This window comes from Manacus candei, unplaced genomic scaffold (assembly GCF_025592945.1).
Source record: "Manacus candei isolate 608988 ecotype Guabito, Panama unplaced genomic scaffold, ASM2559294v1 h1tg000139l, whole genome shotgun sequence".
In the NCBI taxonomy this organism is placed as follows: domain Eukaryota; kingdom Metazoa; phylum Chordata; class Aves; order Passeriformes; family Pipridae; genus Manacus; species Manacus candei.
The window spans coordinates 525,165-545,668 of NW_026138187.1; the positions used below are offsets into that span (position 1 = coordinate 525,165).

The window sequence follows — 20,504 nt, forward strand, 5'->3', positions numbered from 1 at the left end:
CGGGGCCTGGGTTTGGCTCCCAGCAGTGCTTTGGGCTGTTTCCACTGCAGGCACAGCCCAAACTCCCTGAGCTCAGGGAGCACAGCCACTGGGATCCGAGGTTAAATAAGTGGGGCTAGTTTGGAGGTGTGTTCCCATGGCAGGGGGGTGACAGCTGTGTGACAGCAGTGTGCCCTGTGACGGGTCACCAGCAGCATGCAGAGGCTGAGAAACCTGCTGGGACACCTCCTGGCCCATGCTCAGAGGCCAATCCCATCCTGGTGGGCAGCAAGGCATCCCCCAAGCCATCCTCATGCCAAGTGGGGAGTCACCTCTCCTCCTGGATGGGGAGATGTGGGGCAGGGGCACAGCATGGCAGCAGGATCCAAGGGGACAGAGACACTGTGCTTCAAGAATCCCTGCTTGGCTGCCCAGCCCAGAGACCAGGGAGGGTAGAACAGACCCTTTGCTCCCTGGGCAAGCCAGTGTCTGGAGAAACTGCCTCGGTGGGGGAGTTGTGCCCCCACCCAAGGCTGCAACAGTAGAGGTTGGTTTCCAACAAGCTCCGGAGATGCCACATCCCACCATTGTGACTCCATCAGAGTGGCTGGAGGTGGAGATGGCCAGCTTTGCAGACAGGCTAGTGCAGGGGCACCGAGGCTGTGCCCAGGCAGGTGCAGTGAGTATACAAGGGCTCAGCTTCTCCCCAGCTGGGCAGGGCAGGCACAACCCAGCTGGAGTTTCCCAGGACTCCAGTGACTGGGTTTGCCCTCTTGCTGGCCTGGGGCTGCTCTTTGGTGTGCTTTGAAGCTAGAGGAGCCCCACCTTGATGCTGTAGCCTGGAAAAACCTCCTGTCTGTGCCACTACTGAATGGGACACTGCCTTTGACACTGGGGCATGCAACACCTCTTCGCAGGGTTTTCCTTGATAATCGAGGGTCCCTCCCGCCCCATGCCCCTGGATCACAATTCCCAGCCCACTAAGGCCCTCCATCCTCACCTCCAACCCCTGCTTCATCAGCCAGCTCTGCCATCACCTGCCATGCTCCAGGGACACCACATGATCCCCAGCCTTCACTGCCTGCACTGCCTCTGCCCCAGCCATCCTCCAGGTGACCCTCCAGGCTGCTCATGGCAGCAAACAGCTCCATGCTCCCCATCCAAAGTGGGATCACCTCTGCTGACAGCCTCTACCCTGCCATGGACCCCTGTGGGGACATCCACCGAAAGCCTCTTTGCAAATGTGTCTTGGGGACCAGCCAGCTGTAACCTCCTCAATCCCATTCTGGGCCCCTGGGTAAACCTGGCAAGCCCTCGCTGCAGCGGGGAGCTCCAACCTCCTCCCAGCTGGCTGCAGCCACCCAGCTCTGGAAAGGGGCCTTTAAAAACAGTCCCCAGCCCACTGGAGACAACAGCAGCCAACTCCAAACCTCCCCTTGCCTGGGTCCTGGAGGGGGACCCCCTCCCCATTCATCTCAGTGGCTGGAGGACGTCACCCCCAGCGCCCCTGAGCACCCACCTTGCACTCAGCTCCCTGTCAGGCCAGTGTCTGGCAGCAGGGATGGGGGTCTCCAGAGCTGGCTGTGCACTGGTTCATGGGTCAGCCCCATCACCTCAGGTGCTGGTGGACCTCAGCCCCAAATGCTTATTTCCAAGAGGAAACCTTGGGGACTTCCAAGAGCCAGAGCTCTTTCCCACGGGCATCCATCTGTGGGAGAGGGTGCAGCCATGGCATTTTTTGCATTCAACCCTTGGAGCTGCTGGCATTAAGGGTTAAAAATCTTGCGTGTGCTGAAGCCAAGGCATCACATTCTGCTGCCTCCCTGATCTTTGTGTCCCTCACTGCTGGGCTGAGCTGCAGGGCCAGGGTTCCTGTACCCTCAGCCTGCTCCAGGCAGGGGACTGGACCTCTGCAGAGACGTGACTGTGACCACGGACCCGAACTCCTGGCACCAGTCCCATTTGGCCAGGACCTGGGAAATTAACTGTCATCCATGCAAAATGAAGGGGCCTCGTGCTCTCTAGCCCCTTTCCAGCTGGGTCTATCAGCCTGGGGGCTGCCAGAAGGGTTGGAGGATGGACCTGGGGTTGGAGATGGGTCCTAGACCAGGTTCCTTGTGTCCCACTTGCTTCTCAATTGTGTGCAAGAGCTGGGGCTTTCCATGTCTTTGTCCAGGCACTGTGGGCTGCTCTGTCTATCACAGATCCCACTTGACAAACCTCTGAGTTTTTTGGCGAGGGATTCTGCTGTTCCAAAGAGCAGATGGGGGATGTGTCCCACCCTGACAGCTTGGTGGTTCAGAGCAATGAGCAGAGCTTGAATAGCCCCTGTTGGTGGCCGTACTGGCTACTGTAACAGACTCCCACGGCCACAAAGGCTGCACTGGCTTCCGGACTGATGCATCACTGAACCTCTTCCAGCGCTGTCCCAGATCTCCAGCGCTGATGTGAAGCCAATGGCATCTCTGCTCTGAATCAGAGCTGGCATCCTGCCACGCTTTGCACAGACACCGCACCGCACCGCACAGCACAGCCCTGCCCGCAGCAGGGCAGGCACAGACTGCTCCCCACAGCAACCCCCCGAAGTACAGTGCCCACACAGCCCGGGCACAGGGCACGGCTCACCCCAGCCACCCCCTTAGATGGCCAAAGCGTGGTCCAGGCGTCCCTGTGCTCGCGGGATGCAGGGCCCAGGAGCCCCACAGTGTGCACCCCCTGTCCCAGCCTGCAGGCCGCTGTGTTAAGGGCATCGCACAGAGACACCCCCCAGTCCCTGCCCCTCGACGTACCCAAACCCCCGTTCCACAGCCGCAACTGCGCAGGAATTAATGCACACGGAGCCGAAAGCGCGAGCACAGAGCGAGCCCAGGGTGCAGAGCACCCCGCGGCCACACTCGTGCCCTCGCTCCCTCCAGCATCGCAGCCCAGCCATGCGCCCTCCTCCCCTCCCTCCCCGCGCCGGGGGCTGGTTCAGGAGCTCCCTCCCAGCCCGGAGCCGCCGTCAGTCCCGTCCTGTCTCCTCCCCTGCCGCTCCTCCCGCTCCAGCTCCCCCAGCTCTGCCGAGCTCCTGCTGATGCCAGAGCGGGCTCCAGCCCCGCAGAGCCCCCGCGAGCCCCCCCGCCCCAGCCCCCGGCCGGCAGCTCTGCCCGCAGCCCGCACCCGCCCCAGAGTCACCGCAGAGGGACACGGACCCGCGGGGACAACAGCAAATGCGCCCGGCGAGAGGCGGCCGCCCCCGCTGGGCTCCTCCCGGGCCGGAGGCGAGCTCTGCCCCTGCCCAGGGCCAGCGGGCCCGGCCGAGGTGCCACTCGCTGCCTGGTCCCCAGTGATGTCATCTTGTCACCCGCGCTCGGAAAGCATGCGGGGACGCGGCTCCGGGCTGCCGTGGGAGAAGGGGCTGGCTGGGGACAGCCACTGCTAAGACGCTGACCCCACCCCCGCCAACTTGTCATCCCTCTCATCTGCAGCCGTCCAGGTCCCCATGAGGCCACCGCTGCTGCCGCTGCTGGTGCTGTGGGTGCCGCGGCTCCCGGGGACCCCGGCAGAGGTAAGCGCTTGGCTCCCCAGCCCCTCTGGCTCCGCAGCTCTCGGCTCCCAGCTCGCGGGGGGCTCCGCACAGCCCTGCCCCGCCGGGGGCACCGCTCTGGGCTCCTCTCACCGGGGCAGCTGCGCCACATCAGCGGCGTTCGCGGTCCCGAGCGCCGCTGCCCCCCCGCCGCCCCCCTGGCCGCAGCCCCGGGACCGCAGCGTGTCCCCGCTGCCATGGCTGCGCGGATCCTCGCCCGGGAATGGCCCGGCTGCTGTTCCCGGGGGTCCCCCGCCCCTTTGTTCTCCTCTCCCAAAAGCCCCGCAGTCGGTGGGGAGCCAGGACGAGTCTGCCCCCGGAGCCGAGGGGAAGGAACGCCAGGAAGACGATAGCTTTTTGCGGGACAAGGAGTGGGCAGAGACGTTTCCTTTAACACGGGGGGAACTGACGCCAGCCCAAAGCAGGGCACACCCTGCTGGGAGCAGGCTGCGAGCAGACGGGTGTCCCTGCTGCCAGGGGAGAGCACTGGGGGCTCTGGGAGCTCTGTGGAGCCCGCGGGGGGTCTGGGGTCCCTCCATCCTCCCCCCATGGTGGTGGGAAGGAGATATGCCTGTACAGGGAATGAGAATGCCAGGGCCTGTCCAGAGCTCACTCCCTCCCTCTCCAGACCTCCCTGTGCCCTGGCTGGTTTGGGGGGGTCTTCCCCTGTGGGCATGGCCTGTTGGTCTGCAGCCCCAGGCCCCGCACGAAAGGCCAGGGTAGCTCACAAGCTGCATCTGCTGAGTCTGTCTCCCTGCCTTGGCTAGGGGAGGCAGGGTGACAAGTAACACAAGCTCTCCTGGGGAAAGGGGTCGCAGCCCACAGATGCCATGTCAGGGTGGGACCTCCGCCTGCCAGCCTGACCCCTGGCCTGGCACAGGACACCTCTCCCAGGCATTGGTCTCAGCTCAGCCTCCCTCACTTTGCGCCTCTCTCACTTGGCACCTTCAATCCCCCAGGGTGAGGGATGCAACCGGACAGCACAGGCATGGCTGGAGGGACAGGACACACATGGTGACAGAGGTAAGTCCCAGGCTGAGGAAGGAGGGATGGTCTCTGTGCCTGGAGCAGTGAGATGAGCAGATGTGCTGGGCCAGGACTCTTGAAGTTGAGAGTAGCTTTGTAAATACTCTGCTTTAGGCTTACTACAGGCTGCAGATCATGACCAGGGAAGGGGAAGAGTCAGCCCCATCCCCCTCCAGCAACCAGCCATATGGGGGGCACTGTGAGAGATGGACAAGGCTCCAAGCTCTCTCCTTCCACAGAGCATCAGGTGGGTTCAGCAACAGCACAGACATAGGTGCCCTGCTCAGATGCCCTGCAGTTGTCCAGGCAGGATCATAGTCCATAAGGCAGCTCCATGGCTGCTGTGGGCCTGGAACCAGTGCAGTACCCACATGGCACCAGCCTGTGCCAGTGAGAACTCTCCTAGATGAACCACAGGCACCTGTCAGGGCACGAGGTGTACCTGGGTGAGGCTGTCTGTGATGTGGTTAGTGGAGCTTACCTGTGGGGTCAGGGGCCTTGTGGCCACAGGGTGCCTCTTGCCCATTCTAGGTACATTTGTGCTGCAGATGTGAGGAAGGTGACAGAGGGAGGCAGGCAATGAGGCTGGTGGAAACCCAAGAGAAGCAGAGAAATGTGGGAGGAGAATTCATACCTTCATAAATAAGATAAGAAAGAGCCTGCAGTGACAAACGATCCCTGCTTGAACTCCACAGGGCAGGGCACAGTCCCGTGGGCTGCCTAAGGCAGGAGGTCAGATGTGCCCTGTGCTCTGGGTATCTGCTGAAAGGGAGGGGAGCCCAGGGCAGCTGCCCCAGGTATAGACACCTGACCCATGGGCACCCAGCTACATTCAGCTAACCCTTCCTGAGCAGTCTGATCCTAAATCTGCACTTGAACTGCTCAGGGATGGCACTGAAAAGGCCTTTCCCAGGGGCACTACCTGCTCCTATTTGTGTTCATCTGATGTCCCCAGGTCCTTTTGCCCTTGCCTGCTGAGTGAAGCTCTCAGCATTGCAGCAGGCTCCAAACCACAGGATTGCATGGAAGAGAAGTGGAACATAGTTCTGGAAGTGTTCAGATCAGTGGGAAAGACACACACAACTCCTGAACTGTGCCAAAGGTGCCCCTGCCCCGGGCTCACCCCACACTGCTCCTCCCTGACTGTGTAAAGGCCACCCCTGAGGTGACCTCTGGGGCAGTCACTGTGCTTGGTTCGAGCTTTCTTGCTGCGCCAGACCCCACGTAAGCCTGTCACAACATGTTGCACACCATAAATTTTAAGTGCTGATTATTACACAAATGTCGTACTAGCACTTAGAGCTGTTCTGTCATTTTCCAAAGGCTGAGAGCAGTAGAGAGTTCATGGATGTGGCACTTGGGGACATGGGTTACTGCTGGACTTGGCAGTTCTGGGGAAACGCTTAGAGGGCTTTTCCAACCTTTGGAAAAGTGATTCTGTGACTCACAGCTAGGCTGGGGATGGGGGATGCCTGAAAATCTGCTAGAGGCATTGGGAGGCAGACATGGAGCCTGCCCAGGTCAGCTGCCAGCTTGGCCCTGACAGACAGGTCGTGTCTGGCTCCTGTTGTGTAGATGGTTCCTCAGCAGCTCAAAGGGCAGGGACTCAATAGTAGTTTTGGCCACTGACCCACCACTTTGGCCCTGTACACCACTTCCCTGTCCCCAGATGCTCTCCATCGGGATGCCATAGCACCGGCCCCGCAGCCCCAGTGCACTGACCTCACTGCTGCAGCAGGAACACCTCAGCAGGGCCTGCAGCCAGGCTGGCCCCACATTTCCTCCACATACACAGTGTCCCACTCTTCCCATTCACCTCTGCCCTGGGCAGAACAGGAGGGACTCAATGTCTGGATCCCCCCAAAGGAGCCTTTGTCCCCCAGCTCTGTCGGACCCCGCACAGAAGCAGAGACTGTTGCAGGGAGCATAATGGCCCCCCTGCCATTTCTATCCTGCCCCCTCACTGGCCACTGTCTTGCTTCTCCGTGGACACAGAGCCCTTCAACATCTTTTTTGGGGGCTCAAGCCAACCAAGGTGGCAAGCAGTGGATTATACCCAGCCAGGGAACTTCTCTGCCTTCAATCAGGGCTCTCTGGACAAAACACACAATGAACTGAAGCCTTCTGGTCTTTCTCCAATGGAGCAGATGCTCCACACTTCGGAGCATCTCTTTCACATCTCCCTTTGACCTCAGCCCGTGGAGGTTTCTGAGCATTCTTGTGTTTTCCCAAAGGCTGTTCAGAGCCCTCGGTGTCGGGGGGCCTGACCAAAGCAGGACAGTGTCCATGGTGGTGGCTGGTGCCCAGTGTACCCCAGCGAGGGTGGGTGGGCTGGGAGCTGGCTCTGCAGGCTCCCTGTTGACAGTTTTGGATTTGCCTCTGCAGGCACCCTCCTGAACATCAGCGTGAGTGACCATGGCCGGTCAGACTCCCTCCTTGTGTCCTGGGATGAGCCAGAGGAAGGTGCCAAGGGATATTCGCTCGCCCTCTCCTCCCTGGGGTCAAGCAGGGCGCTGCAGAATGGGTCTGCTGGGCCCAACACCACCAGCTTCTGGTTCCACGGGCTGACCCCTGGCACACACTACGAGATCGAGGTGACAGCCACGCTGGCCTGCATGAAGACTATCAGCCAGACCATCACAGCTCAGACAAGTAAGGGCTCTACAGGGACTGCAGAGGGTCTCAGGGCTCCTGCCAATACCACTGTGCTGCTTTGGAGGGTGCCAAGCCCAGGTCTGTTTGGAGTCCCACTAGTTCGTGGGGAGGTTGGGCTTTTCCTCACTTACACCAGAACTAGGGTCCTTTTGTGGTCCCCAGAGTCCCAGGGGTCATTCCCTCATCCTTGTGGAGGAAGGGTCCTGTCCCTGCACCTTGCATGGGCAGAGTTTATGCTGTGTCCTCTCCTAAAATAATGTAGCTAATGATGGACCAGCCCATAATATGGCCTGCAGAGAGCTGAGGGGTGGAAAATGTCATGCCTGGAGGTCTAGAAAGGGCTATGAGGAAGGAGCATCTGCTCTACAATTTTGGCACATCTCCATCATTTACAACTCACCCCTCAAGTTTTGCTCTGCACCCTCCCTGGCTGATTTCAAGGTCTGGGGAAGGGAACAGGGCTGGTGGCTCAACAGCTCAGGTGAGGATGGCAGCCCTTGCCTGCACCTCTCCAGAAGATCCTTGAGTAAAGCAGTGCAGGTGAAGGTGGAAAACCTAGAAAAGGAGGGTAGAGCTGAAGGAGATTGGACAGCAGGAGGGCTGGTGTCAGGCAACGCTGAAAGGAGCAGGAGCTGGTTTTCATGGGAAGGCAGGTGGCAGGACCCACAGGGCCATCAGGAACAGAGGACCTGTTAGCAGATGAGCTCCCAGGTAAGCAATGATGGCTTCACTGTGTGTGTTGTCCCTGACTAAGCCTCCCCGCTCAGTTCAGAGTAACTGCTGAGACTGATCCAAAGGGGATGGTGCACCCCACACCACCCATGGGAGGTTGGTGAGAGGTCAGGGAGGTGATAGGGCTGTGCTTGGGGGATCCTTACTGGAGTCCCACTGCTATGGAAGACAGGCCGAGAGAGTTGGGGTTGTTCAGCCTAGATAGGAGAAGGCTCCGGGGTGACCTTAGAGTCCCTTCTAGTAGCTAAAGGGAACTTTAAAATAGAGAGAGAGAGGGACTTTTTACATGGGCATATAGTGGCAGGACAAGAGGGAACAGTTTTAAACTGACAGAGAAGATGTTAAAAAGAAATTGTTCACTGTGGGGGTGGTGAGGCTCTGGCACAGGTTGCTGTGGTTGCCCCATCCCTGGAAGTGTCCAAGGCAAGGCTGGATGGGGCTTGGAGCCACCTATTCTAGTGGAAGGTGTCCCTGCTCATGGCAGGAGGAGGCTGGAACGAGCTGAGCTTTAAGGTCCCTTCCAACCCAAACCATTCCACAATTCTCGGATCGGATCCTGCGGAGCTGGCTGCCAGGACCTCACCAGGCAAAGGCCAACGTTCCAGCAAGCCTGTGAGACAACTCACCAGGTCAGGCACTCCCAGGCAGCCAGCCAACACTGTCTTGTGCCATGTTGTGTGTGATGCAGGTCCGTCACCCGTCCGCAACCTGAGCCTGAGCAGTGGCGGGAGCTCGGCCTCGCTGCGGGCGGCCTGGGCGCACGGCCCAGGGCAGCGCGAGGGCTACGGCCTGGCCCTGTACCACAGCGACTCCCAGGCGCTGGTGAGGAACGTGTCCATCCCGCCCAGCGCCTCCACCTTCCTGTTCGATGGGTTGCTGGCCGGCAGCGAGTACGCCCTGAAGGTCAGCACGCTGACTGGGTCCAGCCAGGCCAGCACCAGTGTCCACCAGTGGACAGGTAGGGAGTGATGGGTGTGCCTGCCCCAAGGGGGAAGGGGTGGGAGAAAGGCAGGAGGCATGCAGAGCATGTGCTTGCTGGGCTTGCAGAGGTGGGGAGGAGGCTTGTGTAGGATGGCAGCAGCTGAGCGTGTTTCATGTCCCCGCTGTGAGCGCAGTGTCTGGGCCAAGGGGAAAACTTCACACCTTGGGCCTGCCTTGCAGCGCCCACAGCTTGGGTTTGTGTGTTCCCAAGGGAGAGGGGCAGTCTGGTGGATCCTGGATCTCTTGGCTAGCGAGAGCTGCAGGAATTGCCCAGGCTGCCACCCCCTCAGCCCTGCAGCCTGAAAGAGCATGACAGCATGGAAGGACCTCAAGAGCCCCCCAGCCAACCTGGGAGGGGACATGAGAGGGACATCCCTCAGCCGACCCCTGCCAGACCTTCAGCCCCCATGCCATAGAGAGCAGCTGTGGTCATAGTGGGCCCCTGGGAGAGTGGAGGGTCCAGGGAGGCCCAGCTCCATTGCTGAACTTCGCTGCCTCCTGCTCTTCCCCTCAGCTCCCTCCATCCCCACCCAGCTGAGGCTCAGCCCGGGTTCCAGCACCAGCCTCGTCGCCTCCTGGGCAGGGGCTGCGGGGGCTGCCTGGCTGCACCTTGAGCTCCGCAACCTCCTCACCCAGATGGTCACCACGACCCTGTCAGCCAGGAGGGGCCTCACCAGCTACACCTTCCAGCATCTCCACCCTGGCACCCAGTACTGGCTGGGGCTCAGTGCCACAGCCGGGCCCTACACTGCAGTGGGACCCAATGCCACTGCCTGGACATGTGAGTATGATGGCCAGGGATGGGGGAGGACCTTGGTGGCCCCGGCTTTCACCCTGTCTCTGGTCCAGCCTCTGAATCCAAAGGTCTCCTGCCAGAGCCCTGGGTGCACAGGGTGATTCTGCTTGGACTTGGCCTAAAGCCACTCCAGGACCCAGCTCTGGGACGCTGCTGTACTGGGGCCAGTGAATCCCTGCAGCAGGCGGATTCCCAACGCTGGCCCGCTTTTCTCCCTGGGTTGCAGTGGGATCAGCCTGTGGTCCCTCCCCAAGAGCAGATCCCACTGGTCTTCAATGCAGCTGGGCCTGGGCTCTCATTGCCTCAGGGCTGTACAAGGGCTGCAGAAAAAATGAGGCAAGAGGACAGCAGTTGAGCTACTTTGAACTGAAGGCTTCTGGAGGGCCTTATAAAAGAGCAAGAAAGACTTTTTACATGGGCAGACAGTGATAGGGTTTGAGGGGAATGATTTTAAACTAAAATAGGAGAGATTTAGATTAGATGTTAGGAAGACATTCTTCCCTCTGAGGGTGGCAAGGCCTTGGCACAGGTTGCCCAGAGAAGCTGTTGCTGCCCTATCCCTGTAAGTGTTCAAGGCCAGGTTGGACAGGGCTTAGAGCCATCTAGTCTAGTGGCAGCCCTCCCAGAGCCTGCTATTGCACCACTTCCCCATCCTCCTCCTGGCTCTGTCCTCAGGCTGACAAGGGCCCTGAGAGAGGGGGACTTCCACCACCACATCCCTGGTTTGTTGCCAACACCACGTCCATAGCACTGCAAACAGTTCCATTCCCAGACTTGCTAGCCCAGATGTTCCCAGGAGAACCAGGGGGGAAATGAAGAGGGCAAGCCCAGCCTCCTGGGCAGAGCAGATTCACACCAAACACTGAGGAAGCACTGGCCCTCATGGAGGGCACCTCCAAATGATGGAGGTGCCAAGCTGCAGACTCAGAGCTGCTGTGGCCAGTGACTCGTCCTGGCCCTGGTGAGACAGGGGTCAGACGTGCCCTGGGAGGACCTGGGTGCCACCAGGTGTCAAGACTCAGCTTCTTCGTGCTTCACCTGGGAAGCTGGAGCCTGCTCCCTGCTGACTCTGCAGCTGGGATTTTGGAAGGCCTCTGCAGCTGGTTTTCTTCTGCTATGAAGTGAAGCTGGTTCTTGCTGTTGCTGTCTGCAGCTCTGACCTGCTCCACTGAACAAAATTCCCCTGTGCCAGACACACGAGCCAGGGGCATCTGGCCAGGAGTTCAGTCCGGGCCAGTTCCTGAGAATCAGCAAACTCATTGTGGGATGAGAGTGGAGTGGAGTGGACTTTTAGGAATTTCCCAGAAGGTTTGCCAGCTTTGTCTGGACTCTGCTAGTCCAGGAATGCTTGTGCTGGGGAGTGGAGACGGCATGCTCCAAAAAGATGCATAAGGCTGGACATAACCCTGCAGGGAATGAGGCTCTGGGTCGGTGGGGTACAGAGCACCCCATAATCCTGATGCACACAATCCCATTCCCTTCCAGACCCCTTGAGCCCTGGCAATGTGACCCTGAGCAGTGCAGAGGAGCAGAGCTCCTTGCAGGCTCGCTGGAGCATCCCAGTGGGACACAGGGACTTCTACCTGGTGACGCTGCGAGAGGGAGAGGATGGTGTTGTGACGAGGAACATCTCCGTCGGCGGGGACAATGGTCACGTCACCTTCCATGGGCTGAGCCCTGGGAAGCAGTACTCTGTCCAGGTGATGGTGGTGGCAGGGCCATACCAGGCGTCAGCCTTCAGCACAGCAGCTTGGACAGGTGAGCAGAAAGCCCATGCAAGTCCCTTGAGGCCGTTCCTGCTGCCTGATGGAGGGGCTGGTGCCTGGAGGGGGGCTGGGGATGAGCAGGGAGATTGTGGCAGGGACCTGTGGCACCTGGTCTCAAGAGTAGGTTGTGGGTCAGAGCAGCAAAATCTGCCTCCCCATAGTTCCTGGTGAGGGTGGGCTCAGAGATGCTGGGCAGGCTTGTGCCAGCAAGTTTCAGGCAAAAATCAGGATCAGATCCTACTCAGTAGCCTCTGGACTCAGTGTTTGGCAGGTTCCAGGCAGCTTTCCCCCTTCCCCTTACTGCAGCTGAGTGGGTGGGCAGGGAAGCACCACCAGCCCCCCCAGAGCAGCATCTCCCTGCACCCAGTCCTTCCTGGGTGACTTGTGGAGCCACAGTTAGTGCTGTCCCAGAGCTGACACCCTGGAAAGGGACAACTGGAGCTGTGCACAGCTTGGGGAGGCACCCACCATGGTGCTGGGGGCACTAAGAGCTCTTCCTGCAGCCACGGCTGCCCCTGTATGGGATGGAGACAGCTGCAGTGTCACAGAATCACAGAACTGTTAAAGCTGGAAGGGATCTCTGGAGATCATCTAGTCCAACTCGCCTGCCAAGACCAGGTCACCTAGAGCAATCTGAAAAGCAAAAAAAAAAAATCTCGTGAAAGCAACCTGCCTGCCTGATGCACTGCCCTGTGCCGGGGTGTCCTTGTCCTTGCAGAGCCACTAGCACCATCTGGTGTGAGCCTGTCCAGCCAGGGCAGCCCCCACAGCCTGCTGGCCAGCTGGGAGGAGGCCATGGGGGAGGGCTATCTGCTGGCCCTCAGCCCTGCCGAGTACCCCGTGAAGAACAGCTCGTTGCTCAGGGGCGTCACCAGCTTCACCTACGAGGGCCTCCACCCTGGCACCCTCTACACCTTTGAGGTCAGCACCGTGGCTGGCCCCTACACATCCTCACCCCAGTGCGTCTCCAACTGGACATGTGAGTTCCACAGCCCCGGGTTCCCACTGGATCTTGCCCTTCCCCATAATGTTGTGCCTCAGGGCACGTGACAGCGAGTGTCTTTGGCAGCTCCATCCAATAACTGGGCAAAAGGCTCAGGAGGGGCAGAGCTGCTGCTGGATGTGTCTGACCCTGCTCTGTTTCCCAGTCATCAGGCACAAGGGTCAGCAGAGCCCAGTGCCCTCCTCCCCCTTCTCCTTGGTCTATCCTCCCGTGGCACTGCTCAGGCTGCCTCCGCCTTGAGCCACCTCTCCACCACCCACCACCTCATCCAGCACCAGAACAGTCCTCTCTCTGTGCCACTTTGAACTCTATGCTGGCCCAGTCCCTGCCAAACTGGTGTCAGCAGGGGTGACGGTGGTCAGAACACCTGGATGTGGGTTTTCCCAGGGAAAGGGCTTCACTTTGGGGTTTCACTTCTGCCGAGTGACTCTGGACCTTTCCTTTTCTAGACCCTTTGCCCCCGGAGCAGCTGACCCTCAGCAATGGGGGCCACAGCACCTCTCTACAAGCCTCCTGGAGAGCACCTTCCTCTGGCAGCACTGGCTACACAGGGACCCTCCTGGAAACCAAGTCCCAGGAGCGGATCAGGAATGTGACTTTGGGGAATGACTGGACGAATGTGACCTTGGAGGACCTCGTACCCGGGCGACAGTACACACTGGAGATGGCTGCTGTGGCTGGACCTTACAGATCCCCTGTGCAATCAGCCACGGACTGGACATGTGAGTGTGACAGTCCTATCTCACCCTACTGCAAATTTCAACCATGTTCCGCCCGTGACAGCAGAAGCCAGCACAGGAGCAGAGGGTGACCCATGTGTGGGGAGATGGGGAACCTGGGACAGGGGTACATAGCCAGACAGAGTGAGAGGACAGCTGGAGCTGCATTGAGCCACGTTGGACCTAACAGGGTCTGCAGTGCAGGAGGAACCCATTACTGAACAGAAAACATTTCCAAATGTCACCCAGGGGAATGGGGGGACCTGCTCCCCTGTTTGCTGCGGAGCAGGAGCTCTGGTTGTTCTGGGGTTTGATGTGCCAGGGCCAATTCCTGACCTAACCCCACCAGGTGCAGGCAGTGGAGCAGGACAAGTGTGTGCAGCTCCAACTCCACACCACAACCACCTCTCACTGCCTGGGTGTCTCTTTTCTCTCAGACCCCCTGGCTCCGGCTGGCGTGACCTTGACCAACACCCGGCGCCCACTGGGGCTCTCAGCCTTCTGGGACAAGGCTGCTGGTGATGTGGACCAGTTCCACCTCCAGCTCTACAGCAGGAGCCATGCAGCACAGAGGAACATCTCAGTGGGGCCAAACACCCACAACTTCACATTCCTGGGGCTGTCCCCTGGCACTCAGTACTTCCTGAAGGTGACCGTCCTCAGTGGCCCATACAGATCCTCATCACACTTTGCCACTGAGTGGACATGTGAGTGAGAAGTATCCCCAGTCTCCTGCAGGGATGGGACATCCTGACACTGCCTGCAAGAGTAGCAGTGACAGGGACTTGTCTGGGTGGAGGGAGGGCTCCGCTGGGATGTGCAGGCTCCCTGTCTTGGGAATCACAGCACATGTCACAGGCTGTGTGGTGGCTGTTGGGCCCCAAAAGACCCTTTTCCCCAGCTTAGGTTTTCCCCAGTCAAGCTGGGGATCTCAAGGCCAGCCAGGGACTGGTGGAGAGGGATGTGAGAGAGGAAGCACAGAGACCTGTATGGGCTTTCTGCTCCCTGTCTATGGAGTAAAGCAGCCCAATGGGAGCTAAGTGCTGTCAGCACTTACCTGCTAATAGCACCCTGGGGACGTGCACAGGCAGGTTGCCTTTCTCCCAGGAGAAGAGGAGAGCTGGCAGTCAGCTGCCACCACTCCTCCTTTAGCCCTGTGCAGAGGTGCAGGCTGTGCCCTGGCTTCTCCAGGTGGCTCATCCGTGGATTTCATGCTGTGCTTTCCTCCAGATCCGCTGTCTCTGGCTAATGTGAGCGTACGGCCTGGCCGGAGACCCCAGGAGCTGCACGTGAGCTGGGTGGAGTCCGGCGGTGGCAGAGACCACTTGGTACAGCTCTCGGTGGCTGAGTCCCTGTCCGTCATCAGGAACGTGTCTGTGCCCCGTGGAGTCACCCAGCTCGACCTGGAGGGGCTGGTGCCAGGGTCCCGGTACCGCGTGGAGATCATTTCTCAGGCTGGGCCTCACCGCATCTCCTCTCAGACTGCCATTGGCTACACCGGTAGAAACACAGCTCCCCTGTTCCCATCCCCTCTCCACCTCTGGCACCCAGCCTGGCTCTGACCTGGCGAGGGGCTCGGGACCACAAGGAGGGTCCCAGGGCTGTTCTGCAGGAGAGTTCTGAGACTGTGTCCCTGCAACCCCACCGGAGCCTGTCTCCTACTCAAGGTGCTGGGTCTTTTGTGGGACCTTCTCTCATCCTGAGCCCAGCAGCTCAGTGGGTTGTGCTGTGAGCCACTGGGACAAGGGGGACTCAGGCCGTGGTGGTGGTGCGCTGTTGTCACCTGGGACACAGGGAGCAGCTTTGACCTGGGAGCAGCCTGCTGCTCTCAGCAGCCTATAGATAGTGTGCTGGATGCCCACAGTCCTTCAGCTCCCAGCTTCATTCCTAACCTAGAGTCCGTCCTGAGCACCCCAGGTTTGTCCCCAGTGACCCTGTTTCTCTCCCACAGTCCCATTGCCTCCTCGTTCCCTATCTGCCAGCCCTGTCAGCACTGCCTGGGCTCTGGCTGTGCACTGGGAGACTGCTCCTGGGCAGAGGGATGGATACCTGCTCAGTGTGCTCGAGGAGGGCTCTTCTGCACCACCAAGGAACCTGGAAGCAGGGAAAGACAGCACCAATGTCACTGTGCCACAGCTGGAACCAGGAACATGCTACCTTGTTGGCATCTGGGCAGTGGCTGGACCCTACCGCTCCCTCCCCAGGAACATCACCAGCTGCACAGGTCAGCATGCATGACACCCAGGGGTGACGGGGTAGGAGCACTGTGATGAGCTCTGGAATGGAATGGGATCAATGTTGGCACCCAAAGAGGGGAGGGGAAGGAAGGGAGGGGAGGGGAGGAGAGGAGGGCACCCTGGCCTGGTTCCTGGTGAAGCTGACCTGCAGTCATGTCCTGTGTCTCACACCCTCTTTGTACCGAGATGTCTGCTTGTTCAGAACTGGATCTTTTTCTCTCCAACCAATGTGTCTGTTTTTCCTCACAGTTCCTGCAGCCCCGACAAACCTGAGCCTTACAAACCCAGGCAGTTCCTCAGAGCTTTACACATCCTGGAATAAGCCCCCCGGCAGGAGGGACCACTACCGCATTACCCTGTATAGCCTCAGCACCCAGAGCAGGGTTCAGGTCCAGACCTTGAGTCCAGATGCCCAGAACATCACCTGGACTCACCTGGAGGCAGGCAGCAGGTTTGCTGTGCAGGTCACTGCTGTGAAAGGCTCGTTAGAAGCCTCTTCCATCAACGTCACCCAATGGACACGTGAGTCTCATTGGTTGGGTTGGGCATAGTGCTCCAGTGTGCCCCAGAGCCTCCCTCCCCCTGAGCCTTGCAGAGCACCCACTGCCACCTGCCCCATCCCAAACCATCCCTGCTGTGCCCCAGAGCCTCCACCTGAGCTTTCCAAAGCATGCAATGCCACCTTCTCCATCCCAAGCCATTCACACTGTGCCCATAACTTCTATGTAATGGTCCCACCTTTCTGCTCACTGTCCTTACTCTATCCTTGACACGGAGCCAGCCCCCCCACCCCCCTCAGAGGCTCAGGGTATCTCCCCTGTCATGTCCAGCTGCAGATCCCAGGGATGCTGCGCTCACAGCCATGTGCCCTGCCTGCCTGTTTGTGCCCAGGCTCCTATTCAGAGGATCTCTGGGCTGACTGTCTCCCTGTTGCTTTCCAGATCCCTTGGCCCCTGCCAACCTCACCCTGGGCAGCCCCTCAGCCTGGGTGCTGTTGGCCTCCTGGGCAGCAGCAGGGCAAGGAGCAGAAGGCTTCGTGGTGGATGTCTATGACACAGCCTCTGGCACTCACATCGGGCACACGGTGCTGGGAGGCAACTCCAGGAGTCACATCTTCAGGAGCCTGAGCCCTGGCACCCTCTACAGCGTGGCAGTGAGGGCCACAGCTGGGCCCTTCCACGCCAGCACCCCCAACCTCACCCACTGCACACGTGAGTGTGATGCTCTCCTTGCAACCAGATGTCCTTCACCAGACCTTTCCTTCCCAGTTTGGTCAGAGGCTACACTGGTGCAGCCCCCCTGCTCTCCTCTCCCACCCATGCAAGCACCCAGTGCTTATTCCCTGCCTGGATGCATCATGAGGAGCCTGTGCCACCCCCATCCCTGGTAGCCACCCACAGCAACCCACAGTCTCCTGGAGGGGGCAGCTGCCACAGAGTCAAGGGCACAGCCAGCCCATGGGACCTCACGGAGCTGACCCAGCTCCTGCAGCACAGGCTTGGCACAGACATGGAGCATCTCCTATCCCTCAGCTCAGATGTGGCCCCTGGCAGTGACTGGTGTTTCCTCCCCAGGTCCACTGCCCCCGACTGCCGTGCGCTGGCTGAGCACGGGACACCCCGACGGGCTGAGCGCGGCCTGGGGTGCCGCGGCCGGGGGGAGAGAGGGGTACACACTGACCCTGTTCCACGCACGGCCGGGCACTGTGGCAGCCACAGCCTCGCTCGGGAGAGACACCCACAACTTCACCTTCACGGGACTGGCCCCAGGACACGAGTACTCCCTGGAAGCCAGTGCCACAGCTGGACCGTACCAGGCAGCAGCGCCCAAAATCAGTGGCTGGACACGTGAGTGACCAGAGCAGTACCCTCTGCAGAGGGGTGGGAGATGTCACACCACTGCACAGTCCTGGAGAGGGCTGGGATGTTCACTGGGGACCTGGTGCCTCTGGAGATGTGCACACACACATGCACAGGGGTGACACACAGCAGTTGGTGCAGGGGCACACTGTTACCCTCATGGCATGTGGATGTTCACCTGAAGGCTTGCACAAGCTGATGATGTAGGCTTGACATGCTGATGACACACAGGGCTGCCCAGCTGTGTCCCCTGCCCGTGCTGACCCATCTCCCCGTGTACAGGAACACAGGAGTGTACAGGTGACCTTTTGTACAGGTGACCTGTACACTCCCTGTCTACAGGAGACTCAATGAGTCTCCAGCGGGCAGAAACCACGTTACCATAAAGGTTCATGAAATGAATCAGTGTAGTACAAGAGGCCATTCCACAGTCCTCCCAGGAGAATAGGTCTTTGCTCTGGAGCTTAGCTAATCCAGCACTTCTACCCACCTAGAAAAATTTTAGGGCTGGGCAGAGTACAGAGGCTGTGCCAGCACTGCCTGGGCCCTGCACTCCAGCTGGGTGCAGGAGCACACGTGTGCATGCAGCAAGGGTGAAGGCATTCCCACTGGGCTGAGGGATGAGGGTGGCCTGGGTGAAGAAGGGTTGACATGTGAGGGACCAGCAAGGGTTGTTAAAGCTGAGGTGGGATGGGGACAGAAAAAAGAGGATGAGGAGGCACGTGCCAGAGGGGATCTATGAGTCCTTGCCCTCGGGGACCACCTGTCCTGCTGCACGATGTCCCATCGAGTGTCTGTTTCCTCCTGCTCAGTGTGCAGTCCCTGACCTCAGGTCTGATGCTCCCCAGGTCCACTGCCCCCGACTGCCGTGCGCCTGCTGAGCACGGGACACCCCGACGGGCTGAGCGCGGCCTGGGGCGCCGCGGCCGGGGGGAGAGAGGGGTACACACTGACCCTGTTCCACGCATGGCCGGGCACCGTGGCAGCCACAGCCTCGCTCGGGAGAGACACCCACAACTTCACCTTCACGGGACTGGCCCCAGGAAGCAAATACGTGCTGGAGGTGGCGTCCATGGCTGGGTCCTTCAGGACACCCGCAGGGAATGTCAGCAACTGGACATGTGAGTACCCTTTTGGGGGGCACGGGTGCCTCGCTGGGCAGTCAGGAAAGCTCATGGCAAAGAAAACTGACCTTTGTGGCAGCCCCCAAGCCCTGCCTGGGGCATGTCAGTGCCATGGCACTGAGCAGAGTTCTGCCCACCCTCATCACCAGCTCCACCAGCCTGGGGGAAGGCAGCTGGAGCTCCAGAGCCATGCTTCAGGGGAGAGCCACAAAGAAGGGAGCATCAGATGGGGCATTCACCTTCCCCACTCCTGTAGCTGGCTGTGTGTTCCCTCCTCAGCCCTCCTCAGCCTGATCAGGCAGGCACAGAGAAGCCTGCAGAAGCTTTGAGCTGCCTCCAGGCTGGTGGGTGCAGCCACACAGCCGAGGCTAAATGCCCTGTCCAGTGTGGCACATCCCTCCTGATGGCACTGCCAAGAGACCCAGGCAATGTCCTCAGGCCCTTTGTTGACATGTCTCCATCCTGTCTCTCCAGACCCCTTGGCACCCCGTAACGTGTACATGACGAACCAGGGGTATCCCAACAGGCTGAGCGCGTCCTGGCGAGCTGAACCCCAAGGACAAGACAGTTACAGGCTCCTCCTGTATCATTCAGGATCAGGTGTTTTGGCAGCCAATGTCTCTGTTGGGAAAGGCACCAGCAAGTTCACCTTCTCTGGCCTGGCTCCAGGACACAAATACCTGCTGGAAGTGGTGTCTGTGGCGGGGCCCTACACAGCGTCCGCGGGGAACATCAGTGACTGGACAAGTAAGTGCCAGAGCTGCAGGTCCTGCATCATGCACGAGGCTCAGCCTTCCCAGCTGGGTGGGCTCAGCACCTGGAGTGGGAAAGGGCAGGGACATGGCCAGGACAGCTGCCTGGAAGCTGTAGGATCAGAGAATGGTTTGGGTTGGAAGGGACCTTCTAAAGGCCATCTAGTCCAACCCCCCCACCACTGACATCTTCAACTAGATCAGGTTGCTCAAAGCACTGTCTGACCTGATCGTCAATATTTCCAGTGGTGGGGCAGCATGGCATGGCATGGCATGGCATGGGGTGGGATGTACCACCACAGCAATGGGATCATGGGCTGGGCAAGCCCCTGGTGGAGGGGAGAGCCAGGCAGTACTGCTGGCTGTAGGAGAACCTGGCAGCCACGACTGCTGTTTCAGGAGGCAGACTCTGGGCTGTGGTCCTGCTGGCTCCTCTGGGAATGGGTGGCTGAACAAAAGCATGGGATCCCATTGCAGTAGAGCTGCTCTGGTAGATGACACCCACAGCCTGGAAGACCATGAGACCTAAGCCAGGGGGATACACCCCACCATCCCCACTGCTGTTCCCCTAGGCAGTCAGAAAATTCCTGGCATAGGGAATAAGGGGAGGATGGGCTTTTTTTTTGTTTTTAAGGAATGTGGAAATTGCAGATAAGCACAATAAGCCTTTTCATGTGCTTGTCCCCACAGTCCTTGCACTCTGCTTGGGGAATCCAGCAGTCCCTGCTCCCACGCTCAGCCATCCCCCAGCAGGGTGCTGGAAGTCATGTGCAGAGCCCTTTGGGCAGGTCTCTAATGAAACTTGCTCATTAGCTAGAGGAAGAACCCATCCCCTCACACTCCTCACTCTGCATGTCCTCCAGCTGCCAGTTAAAGGTCATTTCTGGCAACCAGCAGCAGCAGGAATGTTATCACTGAACATGTGGAGTCTCCTTGTGTGTCACCCATCTCCTGCTTGTGCCTCTGTAGGATGGAAGGGAGCACATGCATGCCAGTAACTCTCGTTGGTGTGTTTTTTGTTGTAGCCCCCTCAGTTCCCAAAAATCTCTCAGCGGTGGCCGAAGGGAACAACACGATGCTTATCTCCTGGGGCAGTGTCTCTGGGCAGCAGGACGACTGCCAGCTGTGGCTGCGGGACCCCCGGAACAGCTCCCTGCCCTGGCGGCACTCCCTGGGCAGAGGGCAAGTCCAACAGCTCCTCCAGGGGCTGATCCCAGGCAGGAACTACTCTGTGTCCTTGAGCTGCGTGGCTGGGCCGTACTGGAGCAGCACCAAGTCCTTGGCAGTGCCAATAGGTGGGTACACACTGC

General features: G+C 59.5%; 1 protein-coding gene across 4 annotated transcripts in view; it reads left to right on the forward strand.

Moving 5' to 3' along the window:
* LOC127462756 (receptor-type tyrosine-protein phosphatase V-like) overlaps window positions 1-20,504 on the forward strand; it is a 40,099-nt gene that overhangs the window by 2,487 nt on the left and 17,108 nt on the right. The window contains exons 2-18 of one of the 4 annotated variants that reach the window (XM_051771636.1): window positions 3,447-3,526; window positions 4,504-4,567; window positions 6,956-7,222; window positions 8,646-8,915; window positions 9,453-9,719; window positions 11,220-11,492; window positions 12,219-12,479; window positions 12,953-13,225; window positions 13,660-13,929; window positions 14,453-14,722; window positions 15,174-15,446; window positions 15,709-15,981; window positions 16,401-16,670; window positions 17,034-17,306; window positions 18,167-18,439; window positions 18,917-19,189; window positions 20,220-20,489. In XM_051771636.1, the coding sequence (XP_051627596.1) occupies window positions 3,461-3,526; window positions 4,504-4,567; window positions 6,956-7,222; window positions 8,646-8,915; window positions 9,453-9,719; window positions 11,220-11,492; window positions 12,219-12,479; window positions 12,953-13,225; window positions 13,660-13,929; window positions 14,453-14,722; window positions 15,174-15,446; window positions 15,709-15,981; window positions 16,401-16,670; window positions 17,034-17,306; window positions 18,167-18,439; window positions 18,917-19,189; window positions 20,220-20,489 (4,186 nt within the window). In that variant the 5' untranslated portion in view covers window positions 3,447-3,460. Of the gene's footprint in view, window positions 1-3,019; window positions 3,527-4,503; window positions 4,568-6,955; window positions 7,223-8,645; window positions 8,916-9,452; window positions 9,720-11,219; window positions 11,493-12,218; window positions 12,480-12,952; window positions 13,226-13,659; window positions 13,930-14,452; window positions 14,723-15,173; window positions 15,447-15,708; window positions 15,982-16,400; window positions 16,671-17,033; window positions 17,307-18,166; window positions 18,440-18,916; window positions 19,190-20,219; window positions 20,490-20,504 lie in introns of those variants that run through there. The other 3 variants (XR_007900552.1, XM_051771638.1, XM_051771637.1) reach the window with 3 other exon arrangements.